Below are 21,123 nucleotides of genomic sequence, written 5' to 3' on the forward strand. Positions count from 1 at the left end.
TGCTGTTTATTCCCTTTCTGTCTGGAGTCTCTTGGCCAGTTCAGCAGCATTCATCTCCAGGTTGATTTCAGTGAGATCCTGCTTTTCCAGCATGTATTTTGCAGCTTCTTGCAGACTGGCTGCACTTTTTAGCTGTGTGCCAGCCCAAGGCAATGCTGCCTGGGTGCCCTGGGCTTCTCTCCTTCTGTTTTTAATGTTGTGAAGTGAACTCAGGGAACAGCCAACCCTTCAGCAGAGCACAGAGTGAACTGCTTGTTCCCTCTTGTCCAGGAAAATCCATCACTCATGCAGTGCTGTGTGCAACGAGCAATTTGTCAGGGAATTATGGATTTTGAAAGTTCGTATTTTTCTCGCAGGTACTGCTCCTTTTCCGTGTCATTGCAGCACATTTAATTCAATAACAGGAATTGTAATGATGCACCTGAAACACAGCAAAGAATTTCCCTTCTGCTGAGCAGTGGCTCTGCATTTCTGATGGATCCTCTGAGTGCCACTTCCTGCTTTATAAAGAATGCTTTTAGTATTAGTTTTCATTATTTTATTATCTGGGGAATGAAGGCATTGTGGAAAGACAAAGGTGTGTGCAGAGCCAGATGTGTTAACAAAGGCAGGAGTGAGACAAAGCCCAACGTGTGCCATTTACCATGCAGAGGGGATTGATGTTGGAAGAGGTGAAGGATGAGTGGGAGAACAAAGTGCTTTGTCTTGTGTTTAATGAGAAATGGGGCTGCATTTAATGCCCTTGATTTTTATGTCTTCTTCCGAGGAGTTGTGAGCGATGCTCAATTTCCCTCTGCAGGGAAGGGGAGGAGGAAAACACCGTTTGAATATTGGGATTTTTTTCAGAATTTATGGCTGGAAGGAGTGAACTCGGTTGGGAACTTCCACTAGAGGGAGCGTTTGAATGTGCAATCCGTGTGGGGATTGGGATCCTGGAGGGTATTTTGGGCTGAGCTGCTCGCCCAGGTTTTTGGGTTGGGGGAAGGAGAGTTTGGGGTCGTTTAGGTGGTGCCTGTGATTGAATCTGCAAAGCTCCCTTGGCTTGGGGAGCACCAGGCTGAGGATTGATGCACCAGAGCCAATAGATTGTTCATTATTTCTCTGGGAGGATGAGGGCAGGAATAGTGGGAAGGAGAGGATGAGACCTTCATCCTTGGCCACAGGAGCAGCCTGGTGTGGGGGATATGTAAAACCTGAGGACATCCAACCCTCATGTCTACCTCAGCAAGGCTTTTCTCTCCTCTTGTAAGTAGCTTTTCCTCTGTGAGGCTCAAAAGGATTCATCTGATTTCTCATTCAAGCTGATGGGCATCAGCTTCATGGTGTGATATTGGGTGATTCAGGTTGTAAAAGGCTCAGGATGCCAGCAGAGGCTTGAAAGTTCCCTCCTGTAGCAATAAAGGCTGTGCAGGACCATCAGACAGCCAGGAAATGTGTGGAGCCATGGCCATGGGGAAGGATTCAGAGAAATAAAAAACTTCTCTGGCAAATACACCAGTGGGTGATGGGGTTTGGTTTGTCCAGCTCTCCTCTCACCCCAGAGTCAGGGACTGAGGATTTGCCTTTGTCTCTTGTCCATGCAGACCTGAAGCAGCTTCCTGCAATTCCTCCAGGATAAACAGGAAAATCATGCCATGGTTTGGGTTTTTAAGGAAAGCAAAACAGAGCTGTTGCCTCTCGACCTTCTCTCCCCCAAGGCCTGTGGGGAGTTGCTAACACCACTTTTTTTTTTTTCTCTCTCTTTTTCCTCTCTCCTTGTTTCAGAAAGTTTGCACCAAGTGTGGGATAGAAGTTCTTGGAGCCCAGAAACGCCCTCTGTGGTTGTGCAAGATCTGCAGTGAGCAGAGAGAGGTAAAATCCAGCTGAGGGGAGATGGGACTCAGCAATGTTCACCCCAAATCCATGAAGAGCATGTGTGGGCTCTTCCCTGTGCCTTGGAAGGCAGAAAATGGGATTTGGGAGGCTTGGCTGGGGGCCAGGCAGGCTCACAAGGGTGACAACTTTGTTTTATGAGAGGGTGAAGGGGAAAAACCACCCCTGAAAGCCTGGCTTTATGGGATTTTTCTGGCCATAAAGAGACTGTTTCCTTACACCCTTTCCCTCCTCACTCTGGCAAATAAACTTGGCTAACTGGTATTTTATAAATACAGCTTTAGAGATGTAAAGCATAACTGCAATATTTGTCCCTCTAAAAATAACTAGGATTGCAGCCTTTAAATCTGTTTTCCTCCCTGTCTGCAGAAATCCCATAACTTGCCAGTGAGTGAGACTTTCTAATGCAGGTCTCTAAATTTTTATATCCTTCAATCTTAACTTTACACTGCAAAAAAAAAAAAAAAAAAAAAAAGTAATGGGTTGCCTCAATTCTTGTCTGCCAGGCAGCATCCACCAAGATCAGCTGCTCTGTGCTGAAGTCTGTGAATTTGTTGTGTGATTGCAGATGGATTTTCACTTGTTCCCATCAATTCATTTTGGGCTTTCACTTGTGGTCCTTCAGCATCAATCCAGTGCAGCTCCTTCTGACCAGTGCAGCCAGCTGGGTGCTCTGCTAAATCAATTTTTGAGGTGTGGTGAGGGTGCTTGTGTAGGTGTGAGAGGTGCTGGAAGTTTTCTGTATTAGTTGTGGAAACTTAGGTTTTGCACTGGAGGGATTTTTTTGGGTTGGATTTCTCGCAAAATCCATGTTCAGGTAAGATGAGGGATACAGGGATGCTGCTGGTCGTTAAATTAATCAGCAGCAGTGTGGGTAGGGCAGGAAGAGAGCATTCCAGCTCCCTGGATTTTGATAATAATTTGGTACACTGAATCATCCAGATGTTTTGAATTCCAGATAGAGATCCCAAAATAGAGAGTGAGGCAGGTGTGGGTATTTTCTGTGCTCTGCGGGGAAACGCAGGGACTAAAATTTACTTTATTTCTTTTATTCTGTTGGTTTTGTTTTGTTGCTGGGTTTTTTTTTTTAATCTCTCTGTACCACTGTGGGGGTTTTTTTCCCTATTTGTTAAAAAATCATAAGTAACCTGGTCCCTGGAACCTGTTTGTGAAGCTCCTGACTCTGTGAGAGGTGGGGAAAGGGAGGTAATTTGGAAACCCAAGTGACTAAATGATGTTGGCTGGAGTTAATCAGTGTCATCTAGCTGGGAGGAGAGCCTTGCACTGGGATTGTCCCCTTCAGCCACGTGCTGAGGGAGCACATGGGGTTTGTGGCCCACCAGGATCCCATCATGGTGGGGTTGGATGGACATAGTCATTGCTCACATGTACTGAAGCTCCCATCCCTTCATTTTCCACATCATTATTTATCCCTGCAGGCTGGATTCAAGCCAGCAGAAGTTCAGTGACACGTGGCTGCCATCTCCCCCTTTTGCTGCTCAGATAACATCCATGCTGGCCTGGGTTGGGATGAAATCACCACCCCACCTGGGTCAGAATTAACTCCAGAGTACCAAACTGTCGTTTCCATCAGTTCTCCAGTTGGAGTCGAGTGCCTGGTGCTCACAGATCCCTCGGGGAATGCCAGCCTCAGCTGCTGGGGAACGTTCTCTGCTGCTTTCAGTTTCCTTGAAAACCTCCTCTGGGAAGGCTGTGCTGCATAGCGATGAGGAACGAGTCTGACTCTGGCTTATTTCTGGAGAGTGGAGGCGATGGATGGGCTCTGCCTGCTGTTTCCTGGGATTCTGACTGCATCCCAGCCATCCCAAACAGAGCAGGGTGGGATGGGCAGGGCAAGGGTCTCCCAGGGACCAGGGAGAGCTGGGAGGGATGAAATAACCTGTTCTGGCTGTGTTCTGGCAGAGGCTGGATGTTCCTACTGGCAAAGGGAACATCCCCAAGGCCCCACAGGTACCTTCAAATCAGCAGTGCATCCTGAAATCAAACATTCCTCGCTTGCTTTAGGACAGAACCTCTTGTCCCATCTCTTTCCAGAGGCAGCTGATGGAAAACCCTGCTTTGCTCTTCCAGGGTTCTGTGGATGTTTTCCTTTGCCATGTCTTCGGATGGCAGTGGAATTGAGGATGATGTGGATTGTGGTTTAGTGTTCCTGCAAGCAAGGGTGGAAGCGAATTCAGCCACGGTCATGTTCACTTTTCAGGGCAAGAATCTCCCTTCCTCCTTCCCTGAAGGGAAAAAGGGACCTGCAAATCCCTTTTCAAAATTTTTCGGGATTTTGTCAAATCCCCGCCCAGCCCTTTAACTCTCTGCACAGCCTTTTTTGGACTGATCCCACCACGTTCTGCAGAGCACCTTTCAGAATTACCCGTTTTTATATATATTTTTCATATATATATCCATAATTAGCGATGCTATCATTGTAATTAAAATCCTCTTGGAAGCATTCGTGCACATTTACATTTGAATTGACACATCCAGAATTGTAGGGATAATGAAAGCAGTTTCGGTGGCGTGAGGGGAGAGAGAGATTTTTCATTTTTTAAATTCCATCGAGTATGAAAGGAAGTGTCAGCTACCAGGGACCTGTTAAAAGTTTTAATTTGCCCCCTCTGCTTCACCTTCCTTTTAATCCCTTCTCCTTCACTACACAGCATTTTCATGGCTGGCTGCATTTCTCAGTTTATCACAACAAACCACGCAGGGGAAGAAGATTTTTGCGCTGGAGGAACAGAGTCATCTCCTCCCCTTTTGCCCCCGGGGCTTCCCTTTTCACACATCCACTCCTACCACTTGGAACATCCTAAAGCATCATAGCTCGGGGTTATTCCTGCCTGGCATGCCGATTTCTTGGCAAAACACCCCACGGGTGGGAGAGGGGGGTTTATTTTGGGTGACTCTGGATCGGATCGAAGCGATGTGCACCTGTTTGCAATTGAAAGGACTCATCAATAGCCTCTGCCGTATTATTTCGGGGGTGGCAGCAAGTAGTTAGACTCAAAAATAGTGTCCTCTAGAATAGAGCCACGGCGAGGGGGGAAAAAAAAGAGGCCTGATTGAAAGGGGAATGATAAATGGTTGAAGGCTGGCAGCCACCGCAGCTCGAGAAACGTCGGGGTCAGGGGGGCGATGGATTTTGCTATTCCGGAAACAAAGCTCCGAATGGTAATTTCACTGCCTTTTAATTCCCTTCATCCTCAAGTGCTGGATGTGGGAGTTGACAACAGATTGCTGTAAATAATGTAATTGGAAATCTCTGTGTTATGGAAAAGCAGATGAATGCAAATAACGAGGCTGAAGAGCGCTCGCTCTCTCTGCGCTGCCAGCGGTGCTTGCGGCGTGCCAGGGACAGAGGGGCTGTGTGGGAATGTGGGATGCCAGCGAGGTCCTCCCGGGGTGGCTGCATCTGCAGGTGCTTTTTTCTTCACTGGAGCCCACAGGGAGCTATTTTCCCACCTTTTGGTATTGCTGGTGGCAGCATGGGGAGCTGAAAGTGGTGGTTTTCCTCTCGCTGTTCTCAGGTTGCTGTGGGCTGCAGGGTGGGAGAGCAAAATGTGGCTTTGCAGCAAAGATCTTCTCTAAGCAGCTCTGTTTAGGGGATGTGGTTGGGTGAGGAGAACTCTGGGGGGGCTGCAAGTGTTTGTTATGATTCCCCCAGCTGGGATCCACCTCTTCATCAGCAAGTCCTGATGTTTTCCTTGTTCAGGAGCTTATTTTAGCACTTGTTTGCTCAGGGAAGTTGGAGCAGCAGCATGGGTTTCACCAGGGCCCAGGGATTCTCTGGTAGGTCCCATTTCCAGGCTGCACTTGAAAATGCCCCATAAAATCCCCATCTGCTTCTGCATGTGTCTCTCTATAGCTGCAATGAGGGCTTGATGCAACTTTAATGGGAATATTATCAGGGTTATAAAAGGCATTTATCTGTCATGGCTGTGGCTGTCCCTCTCCCTGTGGAATTCCAGCTCCACCCAAACTCAGACTGCTGTGGGGAATGAATTTCACCTTAATGTGCCAACTGGACTGGTGGGAGCAACATCCTCCCCTCCTTGGCAAGAGTAACTCCTGCTAATAAAGCAGGAATTTTATTCTCAAGGCGCTGTTACAGATTCATTAATTCAAAATCAAGCAAGAACTTTGCTGTCAGGCCACTCTGGCCATCAATCAAATGCCATCAATAGCAGCCAGCAACATCGACCTGTTTTGATCCAGGGATGCTCAAAGTGCCCCATGTGCAGAACAGGATGTGATCTGTGCTCCTTTGGGATGGGATGGGCTGTGCTGCAAACCTGGAGGGGCACAGGGACTGAATCCCTACAGGGGGAGAGCATCTCGCTGCAGCTATTTTAGAGCTGATTTCAAAACAATTTCCCATAATAGGACCCAACTCTATTAGAAGCACCAATTTAAAGGGAATATGTATGCAGAGAATCAATTTTATAGCAGTGCTACCACATCAGAGCTGGGTGTGTTATGTCATTAACTCTTTCTGTAACGACTTGCTTTGGGGCAGTGAGGAACCTGGGGGTGACCAGCCTTTGTTCCAGCCATCCGTGCTGTGTCTGATTGGTTTTATGGTGTGCCTAAATTGGAGCTCGCCTGAAGATAATAGGTCTCTCCAGTGCTTCAAATTAAATTACAGATGTTGCAAGGTCTGTTCAGAGAGTGACTGTTCCAAAGGGCTGTTTCCTCCCCAGCAGTTTGTCCAGGGAAGGGGTGTGTGCTCCAGATTCCCAGTGTGGGTCAGGGATGGATGATTTCCAGTGGGTACCAACCCTGTCCTGTGGGTGCAGCTGCTCCTGAGGCCTCCAGCCTTCCTCAGGGAGAGCAGGGCTTGCCCAGCCTGCAGCTCCTGCATGGAATGCATTTCCCTGAGTTGCAGTTGGTTAAGCTCTGTGCAGAGACGCTGCACTTTAAAAATCTGTTGCATTTCAATTCTCAAAAACCAGAGGCTGTTCCTGCAGGGTCCCTGTGCTGTTGGACACACTGTACCAACTGCTGGGCAGCCCCACGTGCCAGCAGAGGGGACAGAAGGAGCTGTGCCAGCTCTGCCACGCCTGGCTGGGTCACTTTGGCTGTTGGCACAGCAATGAAGGAGCTGGGGAAGTGTTCTGCCTGCCAAGACCCCCTCTGTAGAAGTAGAACTTGCATTCCTGGGGAATTGGCTTCCAGCTTTTTGCCTGGATGGCAGACTCTCCATCCTGCTGGGTTGTTGTTTCCAGCAGGAGAATGTTGGTGTGACTGCAGGGTGCTCTCAGCTCGTGGTTTGCAGATCCTGCTGCGATGCACGAGCCTTTCCCTCGCACGTGTGCTGAGGCTGCTCTGCTTTCTCCTGCTGGCTGCTCTTCTTTTCAAAACCATTTCACCAGGTTCCCCTCTGAATTCTCATCATCTGCACGTGGCTTTCAAACAGAGATTTGATTTCTCCCTTTTGGTGGCTCTGGACTGGGAGCCATCAGTGCTGCTGTCCTGCTTTTTGTGCCTGCGTGAGAAAAACTCCTGGATGCCAGGTGTTGTCACTGCCCTCTGCTTTGATTAAGCTCTAAATGCAAATTGCAAAAGTATTTCTGCAATTAGGGATGTCTGCATTTGCACCCATTGCCATCATGATGAAACTGTGGGTAAAATGCTTTGGGAACTTGGGGTGGGAATGCTGATGATCTCCTTCACTCTGAACAGAAGTGCAAGGAATAAAAAATGATATTTTTACTATATTAACTTTTTTTTTTTTTGCCCTGGCTGTGTCATTAGCTCATTATCAGGCTGCTGGAAGGCACACAAGAATTAGGTTTGTAAGAGGCCATTTTTCCTTGTCTGAGCTGCCACCCTTTTCCCTTCCCCTGGCTTACAGCAGGCTTTATATTAAATATACTTAATAGAGTGCCTTCATCATAAGCTGCATTAAAGCTAAATTGGAGAGGAGAGGCTGTTCTTACAGGAGATATTACAGTTTAGTGCTCGAGGTCCATTTCCTGCTGCAGGATCAGGTTATTTGAGTGTCGTGATCCTCGTTCTGGGGTTCTCAAACTCGCCACATGATCTGACTTGGCCTGGATTGCTCTGTGAGATGGACACTGAGCTTGTGCTCGTTGTGATGGCAGCACTTCTGATATCCCATTCCCCACCTGCTGCTGGGCTTGGGCTCTCTGAAATAAAAGGACCTGGCCCAGGAGGAGAGATTTGTCAGGGCTATTTCCCCTCCTGGCACCTGCCTGCTCTCTCCAGGGAGCTTTTCTTTTTGTGCATTCCCAGTGGGAAAGCAGCAGATGCAGAATCTGAGCTTGCAGCACAGGGAACTTCATCCCAACGTGGGAATGTGTGTTTGACTCGGGCATGGCATCAGGGAGATTTCCAGTTGTGATCAGAAGGATGTCAGGAGCTCTGCATCTTCTGCTCCTCCTTCAATCTGTAGCTGCTGCTCCTTCACAGCTGGGATATTTTTAGTGGTGGAAGAAGGACCAAGATGAGGCTGGGCTGACAAGGGCTGGGGAGGAGTTTGGGGTCAGAGGGAGTAGCTGGGCTGAGCTCCTTGGGGAGCTCATTTCGCGATGGCTGTGCTCTCTTGCTGTAAAAACCCAGCTGAAGGTGTCACGTCTGTATCTCTGGCAGGTCTGGAAGAGGTCTGGGGCGTGGTTCTACAAAGGGCTGCCCAAGTACATCCTGCCTCTGAGGAGCAGCAAAGCCCTGGAGCTGCAGCCCCAGCCCTGGCAGGGTGAGGTGGCTGTGCCGGAGCCCGAGAGCGTCGGGAGCAGCCGCTCCTTCACCTGGGCCAGGGGAAAAGGTTGGTGTCCCACCCCAGAAACAAGTGGGAGAAGATCCTGGCTTCTCCTGTTGCTGCCAGGACCCAGCTAATGGGGGAGCTCTCTGTTGGAGGGGTTATCCCACAAGGTGTGGTGTGTTTCCTGTGTGGATGTTGGAGTTTGATGCTGGATTTTTCAGGATTCACTGGTATTTAAGTGCACAGTGACCAGTCCCAGTCCTCCTGGACTCCCCAGCCTCCAGTCCACCCCTGTGAGATGAGTTAGAAATGGCTCTGCCAGCATCTGAGTGCTGCAGAATCAGAGCTGCTCCCAGTCTGCTTTGATTTCTCTTCCTTTCTTTCAGTGTGGATTAGCAGAACTGTCTGGCCTCTCTTCCCTTCTGTCTTTTGCTGTTAGATCCCCTCAGTTGGAAAAGACCTCTCGAGTGAACCAGCTGCCTGCACTCTTCCACTTACCAGAAGTGCAGGGGGAAATAACCTTTTAATAAAGAAACCTCAGGAGGCTTGGGTTTACAAACCTTCTCTTCAGGGCCCAGCTAAGAAAGCACTCCCAGCCCGACTGTAACTTTTGTAATTAAAGACAAATTAGATCAACAATAGATGGTTGTGTTTCCCTCCAGGAGATGCTTGGAAGGAGTTGTCTTAGTAAAGGGGCTGATTGATGAGGTGTTTTTTTTTGTTCACACGATAGAGAAAACATTGAGTTGAAGCTGTTGAGCCCAGACCTGGCCTGCTGCTTAGTTCAGCTTTTTAGCTGAGTTTTGTTTTTGGAGAAGGCTTCCCCATAAATACAGGCAGGAGCAGGGGGAGGACAGCAAAGTGACCTTTGGGAAGCTCTGATGTGGGGTGGTGAGCTGCCTTCCTCCCTGCCCTCTGATGTTTGTTTGGCTGCTGCTTTATGGCTTGGGCAATATTAATTTATGGCTTTATTTTCTTTCCCTGATGCCCTTCTCTGTGAGGCTGCCTGTCCTCTGGACAGCTTTCAGTGGGCACTGCAGGCTGGAATTCATCTCAGGAGCTGGCAGCTTGTGCATCTCCCTGCTCCTTTTACCTCTTTTGAAGCTGCCAGTGCTGGGACTCCTGCTGTTAATCATCTCTGATGTGAGCAGGGCAGCCTCCTTCCCCCGTGGAGATGTGGATCCATGATTTTGCCACCGTGGATCTGCAGCTGGAGCTGGGCTGATAGCATTTGTCAGCTCACACCTTGTCCAGCCTCACCCAAACTCATCCTTTCAGCCTGAGCACAGCCTCGGTGCTTGTTTGCCAGGATGTTCCCGGGAATGAGCTCTGGCATTTAACACGCCTGGCTCTGACAGGCTGCTCTCCATGGGGCTCCCAGCCCTGTCCAACCCCTCTGCTCATCTCTGATGTCCTGAAGGAGCCATCTCGGAGCTTTTCAGGGATTCAAGGTGGGAGAAGCCAAGCCACAACCCCTGGACATCCTCCATGCTGTGGGATAAACTTCAAATGTCCCTTTTCCCCCTCAAAAGCAAGAGTTCAGTGGCAGAACCTGGGTTGGGAAGTCAAGAGCTCAGTGGCAGAACCTGGGTTGGGAAGGCAGCAGGACCAAGGGAGAGCAGGAATGTTCCTCTAGGAAGAAAACCCAACCCCAGCAGGCAGAAGTTTTATTTTTGCACACCCAGTGTTTCTCCTGCGCTCGCTGACACTGGGGTTTGCTGGTGCCTTTAGTTTTTCTGTTATAAACAAGCAGTTGCCATGGGAACCCTGCTATTAGTTAAGGCACAAATGTATTGTCAGGAGGAGAATAGCAGCAACATTTCTCGTGCTGGGCAGCAGCTCTGCTCCATGTGCTGGAATGTGGGTGGGATTCTGTGCCAGGTCAGGGGGTGAGAGCAAGAGCAGCAGGGCTTTCCTTCTCCCAGGCTCTGAGTCCTGCAGGAAAAACATGGATGTGAGCATGGATGTGAACATGATGCCCTCAGTGGGACACTGGGCTGGAATAATTCTCATCATCTCTGACTTTCCTACCTGCACTGACCAGGAGCTGTTGCCCTCCCTGCTCTCTGGAGGTGGTGTTTGCCAAAAATCCGGGTGCTGCAGGGATTGTGCTCAGGGACTGTGCTCACCCTGCTCATCCCAGCTGTGCTGGGGCTGCGTGGCTCTTGGAGCTGTTATTCCCATGTGCTTTTCCTGTATTTTTGAGACAGCTCTGCCAGCAGCTGCAGGGCTGCAGGCCCTTGGTGAGTGACCCATTCCCTGTGGGAATGCTGCTTTTCTAGCAAGTCTCCTCTCGGCATATTTTATTTTATGAGCTTTTTTTCCCAGTCAGCTGGAGATAGGGAGGGATAAATCTGTTCTGTTCTCTGAAAGAACAGCTGTCCAACGACTCTTATTGATATATCAGCAACTGCTGGAACGCCAGATTTAATACTTCTGGGCTCTGGGAAGTGCCAGCAGAAGGTCTGGGAGCTTTGGATGAAGGATTACCTGCGAGGGAGACATTGGTGCAGTGAGTAAAATACTCTGTTATTGGCAGCAGAGGAAATGAGAGCAGACAGGGCTGGTCCTGTGGTGCAAGGGCCTTCGTGTCATTAATATTTTCCTCCTCTTGTGCTGCTGAATGGCAGAAGGACAGGCAGCTAAAGTCACCTCCACTGATTCACTGGGGCCTTCTGTAAATAAATCCTGGCTCCCAGCGTTTTTGGAGGATTCATGGAGGAAGGAGCTGTTCTAAAGCAATGGGTTTTGTGAATCCAGGAGACCAAAAAAAAAAAAAAAGATAATGACCAAGTGGAAGAGGACTTTGTTTTATAAGAGAATTGAGCAATGAGGTGGTCAGAATGATTCTTACAGCTGAGATTTGGATTTTATAGGGGAAAAAAACACACTCTGGAATGGATGGATTGTTATTAACAGTGTTTATACAGAACTCCCCACAGTTCCCAGGCAGTTCTGGGGAAGGAATGAAGATATCTTTTAGACAAACCTTTGCTTTGAGGACTCTTAGCCAGCTTTTTTCTAGCCCCTTTTCCTGCAGGTGATGAGAGGTCCCATTCTTGATGATGCCAGGAGGAAAAGGTTGTGCTGGGTGTGTGTGAGGAGCTGCCTGCCAGGGCAACTTCAATAAGCTTTGCAATAACACTGGCTGCCAAATTTAATATCCTCAGAGATGTTAGCACTGCTTTAGGTATTCATTTCTGGTTTTTTAAATGAAATATTTTGTGTAGTACAGATCGCTGCCTTGAATACAGGAGTGCCTGCAGAGGTCCTTGGCAGGAATATTTATTTGACAGCTCCTGCTCTGTGCAAGGGAAAGGATTCCCATCCTCCTGCCCTGGGCAGTGGGAGGAATGTGAGCTTCTAAAGATGTCCTGATGAACCTCAAAAAATAATTGGGGGTTCCTTTTTCTACAGAAGAGGCTGTAAGTTGCAGTGTTCCCTACTTTACATCCCTCCTGGGCCAATTTTGTACTTTCTAGCAGGAGTTGTGACCTGCTGTTTGAAGTGGCTGCTGAGCTGCCAGCAGAGCTGGTATCTCCCTGCTCAGCTGGAGAAGTGCTGTAGGTGCAATCCCTCAAACAAAAGCCAGATTTTTTTTCCCATTACCTTCCTCCTCAGCCCCACCATTTCTGCTCTGAGCTCAAACCATCACAAAAACCCAGGAACTGGGAAGAACACCTTTCTCATTTTACCCAGAGCAGCTGGCAGTCGAGTTATCTTTTACACCAGTGTAAGCAGGAGAGGTGTTTGCATAATTGCATAGAAAAGTGAAAAGAACCTGCCAGTTTGGGGAGCTGTGTCTGGCAAAACAAGGCTCCTTCAGCTCTCTTGGAAACTATGGGGAGTGGAAAGCAGCAGGACCAGAGCCAGGAATCAGAGGGAAGAAAAACACAGAGGAAAAAAAGCATCTTTGAAATGGGAGAACTTGAGGAGAAGGAGTGACCCTTGCCTTTGGAGCTTTGGGGACGTGAGAGTGACACAGTTCTGGGCAGTTTGCTGATTTGGGGGACGATATGACATGCTCAGGATTTATCTGGTGTTTTCCTCTTAGATCCTGGAGCCTCCACAGGAGCACTTTGGTCCCAGCCAGCTTTAGCAGAGAAGCACTGGTGCTGTCTGCACCTGCTGCAGTGTGTGATAAATCATCTGTAAAAAATAAAACCACATCATGTTTGGGAGGAACAGCTGTAGGGGAACCGCAGGTAGGGTCTCCTTTGGAGAGGGAGAACGTGAGCAGCGAGTCAGCGTTTGTTCCTGTTTCATTTGGCTCCATCTGGCACCTCTTTGGGAAGTGTTATGAACATTGTGAATAACTGTCTCTCTCCTCTCCTCCCCCTGATCCTCCCTGCAGTGGTTTCCAGTGACAGCGAGAGCGACTCGGAGCTCAGTTCCTCCAGCCTGGATGACAAACCCATCCCTGTGGCACCCAAAGGCTCTCAGGGCAGGCAGCTCCAAGCAGGAATGGGTGAGGAGCTGCTGTTCCTTGGGGCTGGAGGGTGGGGAGTGTGAAGGGCTGGGGTCGTCTGAGGGGTGCTTAAAGGGGCTGAGCCTTTTTCCATGGAATTTCTCCCTGCGTCATGCTGTGGCTGTGTCAGGTGAGGGTCTGGGCCTTTCTCCCTTGGAATTTCTCCCTGGATCAAAGAGCTGCTGGGTCATTTCATGGTGTTGGCTGTGCCAGGTGAGGGTCTGGGCCTTTTTCCCTGAGATTTCTCTCTGGGTCCAAAGCTTCTGGATCATTCCGTGGCCTGCAGCATTCCAGGCCTTGAAGCTGGGAGCTGCTCCTGGCAGCTCATCCATGGCCAGCTCCTCACTCCTGGCTTTGCTGGGATCACCAGTGGTGTTTTGGGAGCAGAGCACAGGAACTGGGTGTGACCCTGCTCCTGAGGGCTCCCGAGATCTCCTGAGGGCTCCCGAGATCTCCTGAGGGCTCCTGTTGGCTCTTAAGATCTCCTGAGGGCTCCTGTGGGCTCTGAGGGCTCCTGAGATCTCCTGTGGGCTCCTGAGGGCTCCTGTGGGCTCCCAGAGCTGCGAGGTTGGTGATGTTCAGGCCCAGGCCTTACATCCACACCCCGTTCTCTGTCGTGTCCCCACAGCGCCCATGAGGGGACCCAGCAGGACCCTGGGGACACCCCAGTCCCCCCCTGTGTCGGGGAGCCCCAGCAGCCTGGGCAGCGAGCAGGGGGCCGAGCTCAGCCCCACGGACAGTGGCCACAGTGACCAGCCCTCGGACAGGCACCACAGCCACGCTGGTAAGCTGCGCCCCTTTCCGGCCACATCCCTGCTTTTTGGAGGGAATTCCAGCAGAATTCCCTGGAAGCACAGCTTTAAAAGGGGTTCACAAAGCTGTGGTGAGCCTGGGATCACTTTTCCCTGCTTCTTTTATCTATTGGCAGATGCTGGCACAGATTCTTCCCTCTTTCAAAAATGCAAGGTCTTTTCTGCAACATGAGTAATGGTCTGGGGTGGGAGCTTCCTCTCCTCTCCTCTCCTCTCCTCTCCTCTCCTCTCCTCTCCTCTCCTCTCCTCTCCCACCAGAACAAACTGACCTTTTACTAAAGCAAAAGAAGTCCAGCAGCTTCATGAGACTGAGTAACATTTTTCCTGAAGTAAGGTGGCTCTTAAAGCCGAGTGTGGCTCTTTCCAGAACTCTGCAGTGCAGAAAAAAGACACTTTTCCCCCCTCAAAAACCTCAGAACAATTAAGTGACTGGGAAGGCAGAGGCTGCTATCACACCTGATCAGCTGAGAGCGATGCAAATGTGTTCTCTCTGCAGTTCCCACTAATTTAGTCACTAACCCCTCAAGTTATCATTCAGCACTGCTCCCTCCCGAGCATTCCTGCCCTCTGAACTGCCTCTCCTGTTGTTCCTGAGCCTGGCTGGTGCTGGGCATGTTGAGGAATAAATTGGATTAGAGAGAGCAGGTTCATCCTTCAGTGCAACAAGGAGTCGTGGTCCCACTTTCCTCTGGAAACAGGCAGCATAAAATTCATGAAACTGTTTCTGTGCTCTTCCCTCCCTCCCCAGGTTTCAGGGAACTGCAGTTTTCTTTCATTTTAGTCCAAATCAAACAAGTGATTCTTCTGCTCTGTCTTTCCTCCCTTTGGATTAGAGCCTGCCCTGGACTGGGTGGTTTATTTTAAGCTCCGGTTGGGTGTGGGATTAGAGAGGGAGGATTCCTGCTGTGGGTTAGCTTTGCTGCAGATTGTCCTGGGATGTGGGATTGTCCAGATTGTGGGATGGGAAAGGGTGAGGATAGCAGGTGTGACCCCTTTGGGTGCTGCTTCTGATGGATGGGAGGATGGATGGATCCACTCCTGGATGATGTGTCTGTTCTCAGCATTTTGGAGCCTCTCTGCCTGACCATGACAGTGCAAACAGTATTGCAGAGGCAGAAAAAAAGGCTTTTTTCCTGCTAAAAACTCCAAATGCAAAGCTTGGCATGAGGGGTCAAAGCTTTCCGATGGGACTTCCCCCTGTAGGTGGGAGAGAGCTGAAAATGACAGGCAGCATGGGCAGATATTTGAAAAGGAGAACTTCAGCAATCTCCTGAGCCCACTTAGAGTTGGCCCTGAGATGTAGAGAGGATCCTGCTAAGGAAAAGGTTAAGCCAGGTTGGCTGACTTGGGAGTTTCTGTAAAGATCTTTGTTTTGTCTGGGGTGATTTTTTCCCAGCCTTCCTGCAGAAGGGGCTGCTTTGTTCAGACAAAAGCCCAGGCTCAGGGGGCTCCATGGCCTCCTAAATCCAGGGCAGGGAGGCAGGAAATCAGCAAGGAATATTTCAGGATGGATCCCTTTGGATGCCTCTTTTTGCCAACAAGCAAAGGCTGCAAAGGGGCAAAGACCCTTTCTCATTTCAATTGCTGATCCTCAGCTGCAGGGCAGGCCTGTTAAAAGATTTTCTGTGGTTCCTCTGAAAGGCTCTGCACCTTCAGAACACCGTGACAGGAGCAATTTTTGCTTCATATTATCACCTCAGGTGTTGTTTGTTTTCACTTCTTTTTCTCACCTCTGCTTTCATTCCTCTCTCCAGCGTGACTTTGCAGAGCACTCCAGCATCCCAAAATCCCAGGCCACCTCCAGAACAGGGAACTGGGGAGTGGTTAGGAATTAGGAATGTTCTGCAAATGCAGCTGCTGAGTTCTCCCAGCCTGCAGGCCAAGCTAGCAGCATGGTGGTGGCCAAGGGAAAACAAGGAGCTGTTCAGGAGAGGTTGGAGGTTTCCAGTGCATCGCTCCAGCTCCGGCTGGGGTTTGCTGAGGCAGATAATGAAGCCTGGAGTTTGTCATAAAATGACTCATTGTCAGAGCTGCGTTGGGATTTAGGCAACTGCAGCCAGTGAGCCAAAGTTTCAGAAGAGTGGTGAGTTGAGAGGCTGCCAATTTTAATTTTTTTAGATTTTTTTTTTTTACCACCTGCTCTCAAAGCTTTTCAAAAACATCGTTTTCTGAGGGGCTGGTGTTTCTTCTGAAGCTCCAGTTCCTGCTCTGACGTGATAGCTTTCAGGAGGAAGGTCACACTCTCATTTTCCTGAGGAATGTTTTGTCCTAAAGAAAATGAAATTTGCACACAGGGAAGAAGCACGATTTTCCCTTTTCCTCCTCCTTGCTCACAGCTAGGGCAGGTGGCTCACCTTGTTCTGGCTGCACAGCTGATGTTAAGAGATGCCTTGAAAAAGAGCAAAATCCTCACTTGTGTTGATGATGACATTTTTTTAAGGAAGGGGAATATGAAACAGAATGAAACAAAGAAATAATCGATATCTTACAGTGGTATTCATTAGCCCAGGGAGAGCTTTTAATGGAGATAACAAATTAGAGCTTGGGACTGCTGCAGGGGGTAAATGAAGCAAAAGGTATTTCCCCTCAGATCAGCAGCAAATTCTGCATTGCTGGGTTGTAGCTCATGGGGCTCTCAGTGTGCTGCTTCCAACTGTCTTAATTTGGGGAGATTTTTGCCCCAACTTTCAGGAACTGACTGGATTTAGCAATGAAAAAAGGTTGTGTGTCTGTGGCTCAGTGGCTCCCTGGCTGGGGTAAGCATCCACTTTTCTCATAAATATTCAAGCTGTTAATACATGAGGCAGGCAGAGCCATTCAGCATTATTTTTGTGGCAGAAAATTCTCTGGGCATCTTTGAAGTTAAAGCATTGACTTCTATTTTCCCTTCCTTTCTGCTTCTCAGAATTCTGCTTTGCTCCCTCAGGGACGATGAGGAGGTAACATTTTGCTTCACTGGGTCTGACTACTCCATTCCATGTAGGAAAAAAAAAAAAATTGTCCTAACAGTAATTAGGCTCCAAATGGGGTAGTAATTTCTTTAATGACTTTCTTCATGGTAGTCTTTGGGGAGCTGACTTTTGTTTTCCTGTGCTTGGTGAGAAAGTTGCTCAAATGTTTTCAGACTCATCCCTTGTTTGTGTGAGCCAGGCTGGTGTGGTTTTCCAGTGTGGAAGAAAATTCCTGCTCTTCCTCCCTCTGCCTTCAGCCTCTGCCTGCATTTAGGGCATGGATTAGGAAGGACAGAGGGATCAGATAGAGGGGACAGACCCCAACCCATCCAAGCCTCTCTTCCTTCACTTCCTCATCAAATTTCGGGCACTGCTTTTTATCCCACTTCGCTCAGAGCTTGCTGGGATTGAGTTTTCCTGCCGCCAGGGAGGATAAGTTGTCTGTCTTCCCCAAAAGTGAAAAAAATGAATTGTGCCTTCATGGCTGAGGAGCTTTGAGCTGTCTGTGCCTCCTCGTCTCCACAGAGCACCGAGTGGTCCTGCTGTACTTATAAATAAAACATAACTTCGGGTAGTGGCAGCGTTAGGAAATGATTCAAGGTTTGCATTCCAGATACAATGCATTTGTAAATATGGACCTCGGGAGAAGCCTGTGCCCCCTTCCATCTTTGAGGGAATTAAAATATTTTCATCCTCAAGTGGGAGAACCAAAACACTTTCAGCTCTTTCAAGCCCGCCTTGAAGTTAAGTGAATAAAGGCTCGAGTAACTAAAAAATAAATTACTTTCACTTCTCCTGTAATTCTTTATGGAGTTTTAAATTGAAGGCTTCTTCCTTCAAAATAGAGGGACGACAAAGATTCATTCTCTCGGCTCTTTCACTCAATCTATCAGGAAACAAGTCTGCTGCTGAAGATGAAACTCCTATTTTTGTGCCTTCTTTCCCACTGCAGAGCTCTGGGCTTTGGTCTTTGATCAAGCAGCCTGTCTGGCCTCCTGCCCCCACCTCTTCAGACTTTTTCTCTGCCCTCTGCAATCCTTTTACTCCTCATGCTCCCAACGCTCTGTTCAGCATCTTGCACAAAGCGGTGAGGGCAGGAGTGGATGTCATCCCTCCAAACAAAGCAGAAAGGGAAGAGCAGGGGAAGGCAGGGAGATGGAAGTGAAAAGCCTGGATTTTGGAGTCTTTGTAAACACACTGAGAGGTTTTATGGCCCAGGAGGTTATCTTTTAACAGGGATGTCAGGCAGCAGCTGCTGGGAGAGAATTGCTTTGGGATTCCTTGAGCTGTTCCCATGAAATGCTGTGAGTCCCCTGTCCTTTCTCCAGGAGGTGCAGTGTGTCCCAGCAGAGCCTGAGTTTGGCCAGAGGTGCTGAAGGGATCAGCTCAGGGTTTGTTTAATCAAGAGAAGACCAAATATCTTCCATGTACTGAAGGACAATTCTATCAGCACAACTCCTTATTTCTCCTTCTTCCCACTTTTCCTTCCCCTGGCTTTTCTTTCTTTAATCAAGTCTAATGGGCCCTGACTGCTGGACTAATGATGCATAGATGTTCTCTTTATTATTTTTAGGAAGCTCTTAAAATGGCACTGAGCACGCAAAAGCAACATAAAATAACTCAATAAAATCTCTCCACTGCTTTCCAAACAAAAACTTTTGTCTTTACGTGTTTTGCAGGCAAACGACGAATCCACAGCAGAACACGACTCTGACAGAGGTGCAGGTGGAGCTGCTTTTCCTGGGTCCAGCACTTCCCCATTCCTTGGACTTCACTCCAGATTGTGATGGCAGCTCTTCCACAGGCATTGGCAGCATGGTGACACCTGGGGAAGCACTGCCTGTCCTCTGTGACCCCAACACAGACACTGGGGCTGGGATTTGCACTTGGCTCCCACGGGGAGGGTGTCACTCCTTGGTTTTCTTGTCGTTGTTGTGGTTGGAATGGGTTTGGTGGGGGCATCAGGTGAAGCTGTGCTCCTGTTCCCTCCCTCTCTCTCTCTGCTCAGGGAAAAGAAACACTCCAGGGAGTTTTCTGTGGTTTTTTTCACCCCTCCTGGCTGTGCCCTGGCTTGTGTGAGGGTGTGGGGTCAGGGGAAATGTGTGTAACACACTCCCCACCCCTGGCCCAGCTGGCTGCCTGTGAGTACCCAAATTGGATAAAAGCTTTCAAATGACTTTATCTCATAAAGCCCTGCAGATTCTCCTCCCACGTGCACACCTTACATGAGCAAGGGCCTTTTTTTTGTCTTTTTCCTGTAAGTCCTGATCATCTGGCTGGCTGTGCTGGTGTCATCATGAGTCAGGCTGTTGAAAACTGCATGCCCCGGTCCTGCTTATTCTCCGGGATGGACAATTTCCCTCTAAGGCCTGACAGATGAGAAAAATCAAATTACCTCACATCTCTGGGGCAATTAGATCTTTGAAGACCTGAACAAAACCCACACTAGGCCGGTAGGAGTCTGTGGATTTTATTAAATGCTTTGGAGCTGACCTGTCTATTGTGAAGAAACAAAGGATTCCAAAAAAGTTCCCTCTGAAATCACGGAGTTAAAGGCAATTTGTGCCCATTAATGTCAGCTTTCTCCCTGGTTATTACTCTTTTGTTCTGCTTTCCTTTGCACTGGGCACTTTGTGTGCATGTAGTGTGTGTTCTTACAAATGGCTGCAGGATGAAGATAAATGAGATTGGGTGCTGGAACACTCCGGCAGGAGATCGGAAATCAATCCTCGACTTTCTTTTTAAATGAACATGGCCCAACCGAGGACCATTCCCTCACTGCTCTCCCAGTTAATGTGCTGTGGCAGGTTTTGCTGGGAAAATGCTTCCAACCCTTCCTCTGTGATCTGTTTCTGCCCTTTCACAAATGAAAACGAAACCTTTGGGCCTCGTGGGCTCTCTGAGACGGCGGGAAAGGAAATCACTGCATGTGGGGTCTGCAACATCAGTGTTGGACAGAGCAAGGGATGAGGTTGTTCTCCACTGAAGGATATTTTATGGCATGGTCTTTGTTGTTAACCTGACCACTGAGGCATCTCTGGAAGGGGCAATGCCAAAATGATTTGCTGTTTTTGAAAAAGTAACTCCAGCTGTCAGCTTTTGCTGAAATACTGGTGTGATTTCAGAGCTGTTTCTTCTGAGAGCTGTAAGGTCTTCAATTTCCGAAGTGCTTTGCCACCAAAAAAAGTTCTGTTTTGCCTTGAAGCTTTTGACAGTGCATGTGAGGCTTGTCTTGCTCATTACTGCAGTGCCTCAGACAGCCTGGCCTGCCAGCCTAAGTTAATTCTGCAGCAGAAGGAGAGGGGAAAAGACTTTTAGGAATTGACTCTATTTTCTTTAAACCTGTTACTTTCTCATCACTGACTCTACACTGAGTTGGAAAGAGCTTTTAAAACTAAGAGTGACGTTTCTGACTCTTCTTGAGTTCCTTGTGCTTTGCTCCCGGGCAGTGCAGGCAGGTCAGTTGTGTTCACATTCCCATTCTCACTTCCCACAGCATTTCCCACTGTGGGTTGGCAGCTCTGCACAGGAGCCTGGGAATCCTTGCTGTGCCACTGTGAGGCATCAGCTTGATTTTTAAATGAGGCCGACTTTTGTAAAACACTCTCAGAGATAAATGTGGGGCTGCTCTGGTACCAGTCAGACTGGGAACTTTTCTTTTTTACCTCTGTGTTTTAACTCCATGGGATAATTCCACCTGAGTTCAAACCAGAACTGTCCAGGCAGCTGTGGAAAGACTCCTCTTGGGTTGAGGGAAGGATCTGGTCCTGGACAATGTGGTAGAGGAACATCTGCAGCTCTGTGTACTATTTTATGTTGAAGACCACTTTTCCCTTTGTGGCAATTCTCTTGGTTGTGTTTTGCAGCTTTTGTTGGAATGTTATCCTAAACCTGTCTCTGTCTTTTTGAGCTGGCTCAGTGTGGGCAAGAAGGGCTCAGTGAATGTTCTCAGTCCAGTCTTTTGTGTTCATTATTTTGTTGTTCTCATCTCCATTCCTCCCAATTTTCATATGGTGTTTCACCACTGGAAACAATAAAGCTTTTGCTCAGGAACAACTCCTCACCATTCTTGAAAAAAGTATTTTTTGCAGATACTCTCCAAATCCTTGGGCCAGCTCCAGCAAGGCAAGACAATAACCCAGCCAGTGGAGTTGTGATTCACGTGGCTGGAGTTTAATTGAATTCTGCACTTGAAAGTCATCTTTTGTCTTATGGGTGCACAGGTTTGTTCCTCAACCCCTCTGTGAAGGTTTTCCACGCTGCACCCACACTCACAAAGCAGCACCA

At 48.6% G+C, this 21,123-nt stretch overlaps 2 protein-coding genes across 7 annotated transcripts in view; both read left to right on the plus strand.

The window, feature by feature from the left end:
• The window catches only part of RPH3AL (rabphilin 3A like (without C2 domains)), a 31,799-nt gene extending 10,907 nt beyond the window's left edge, over window positions 1-20,892 (plus strand). For 5 of the 6 annotated variants that reach the window (XM_085078430.1, XM_085078436.1, XM_085078433.1 and 2 more), the window contains 5 exons: window positions 1,765-1,851; window positions 8,497-8,668; window positions 12,960-13,073; window positions 13,702-13,857; window positions 18,516-20,892. In XM_085078430.1, the coding sequence (XP_084934556.1) occupies window positions 1,765-1,851; window positions 8,497-8,668; window positions 12,960-13,073; window positions 13,702-13,857; window positions 18,516-18,550 (564 nt within the window). In that variant the 3' untranslated portion in view covers window positions 18,551-20,892. The remainder of the gene's footprint in view (window positions 1-1,764; window positions 1,852-8,496; window positions 8,669-12,959; window positions 13,074-13,701; window positions 13,858-18,515) is intronic. The other variant, XM_085078434.1, reaches the window with a different exon arrangement.
• Window positions 20,893-20,976: 84 nt separating this feature from the next.
• DOC2B (double C2 domain beta) overlaps window positions 20,977-21,123 on the plus strand; it is a 37,786-nt gene continuing 37,639 nt past the window's right edge. Inside the window, exon 1 of the mRNA XM_085078427.1 lies at window positions 20,977-21,059. The gene's annotated coding sequence lies outside the window, so the exon portion shown is untranslated. The remainder of the gene's footprint in view (window positions 21,060-21,123) is intronic.

Source organism: Lichenostomus cassidix, chromosome 19 (assembly GCF_008360975.1).
Source record: "Lichenostomus cassidix isolate B80296 chromosome 19, HeHo_3.0, whole genome shotgun sequence".
NCBI lineage: Eukaryota > Metazoa > Chordata > Aves > Passeriformes > Meliphagidae > Lichenostomus > Lichenostomus cassidix.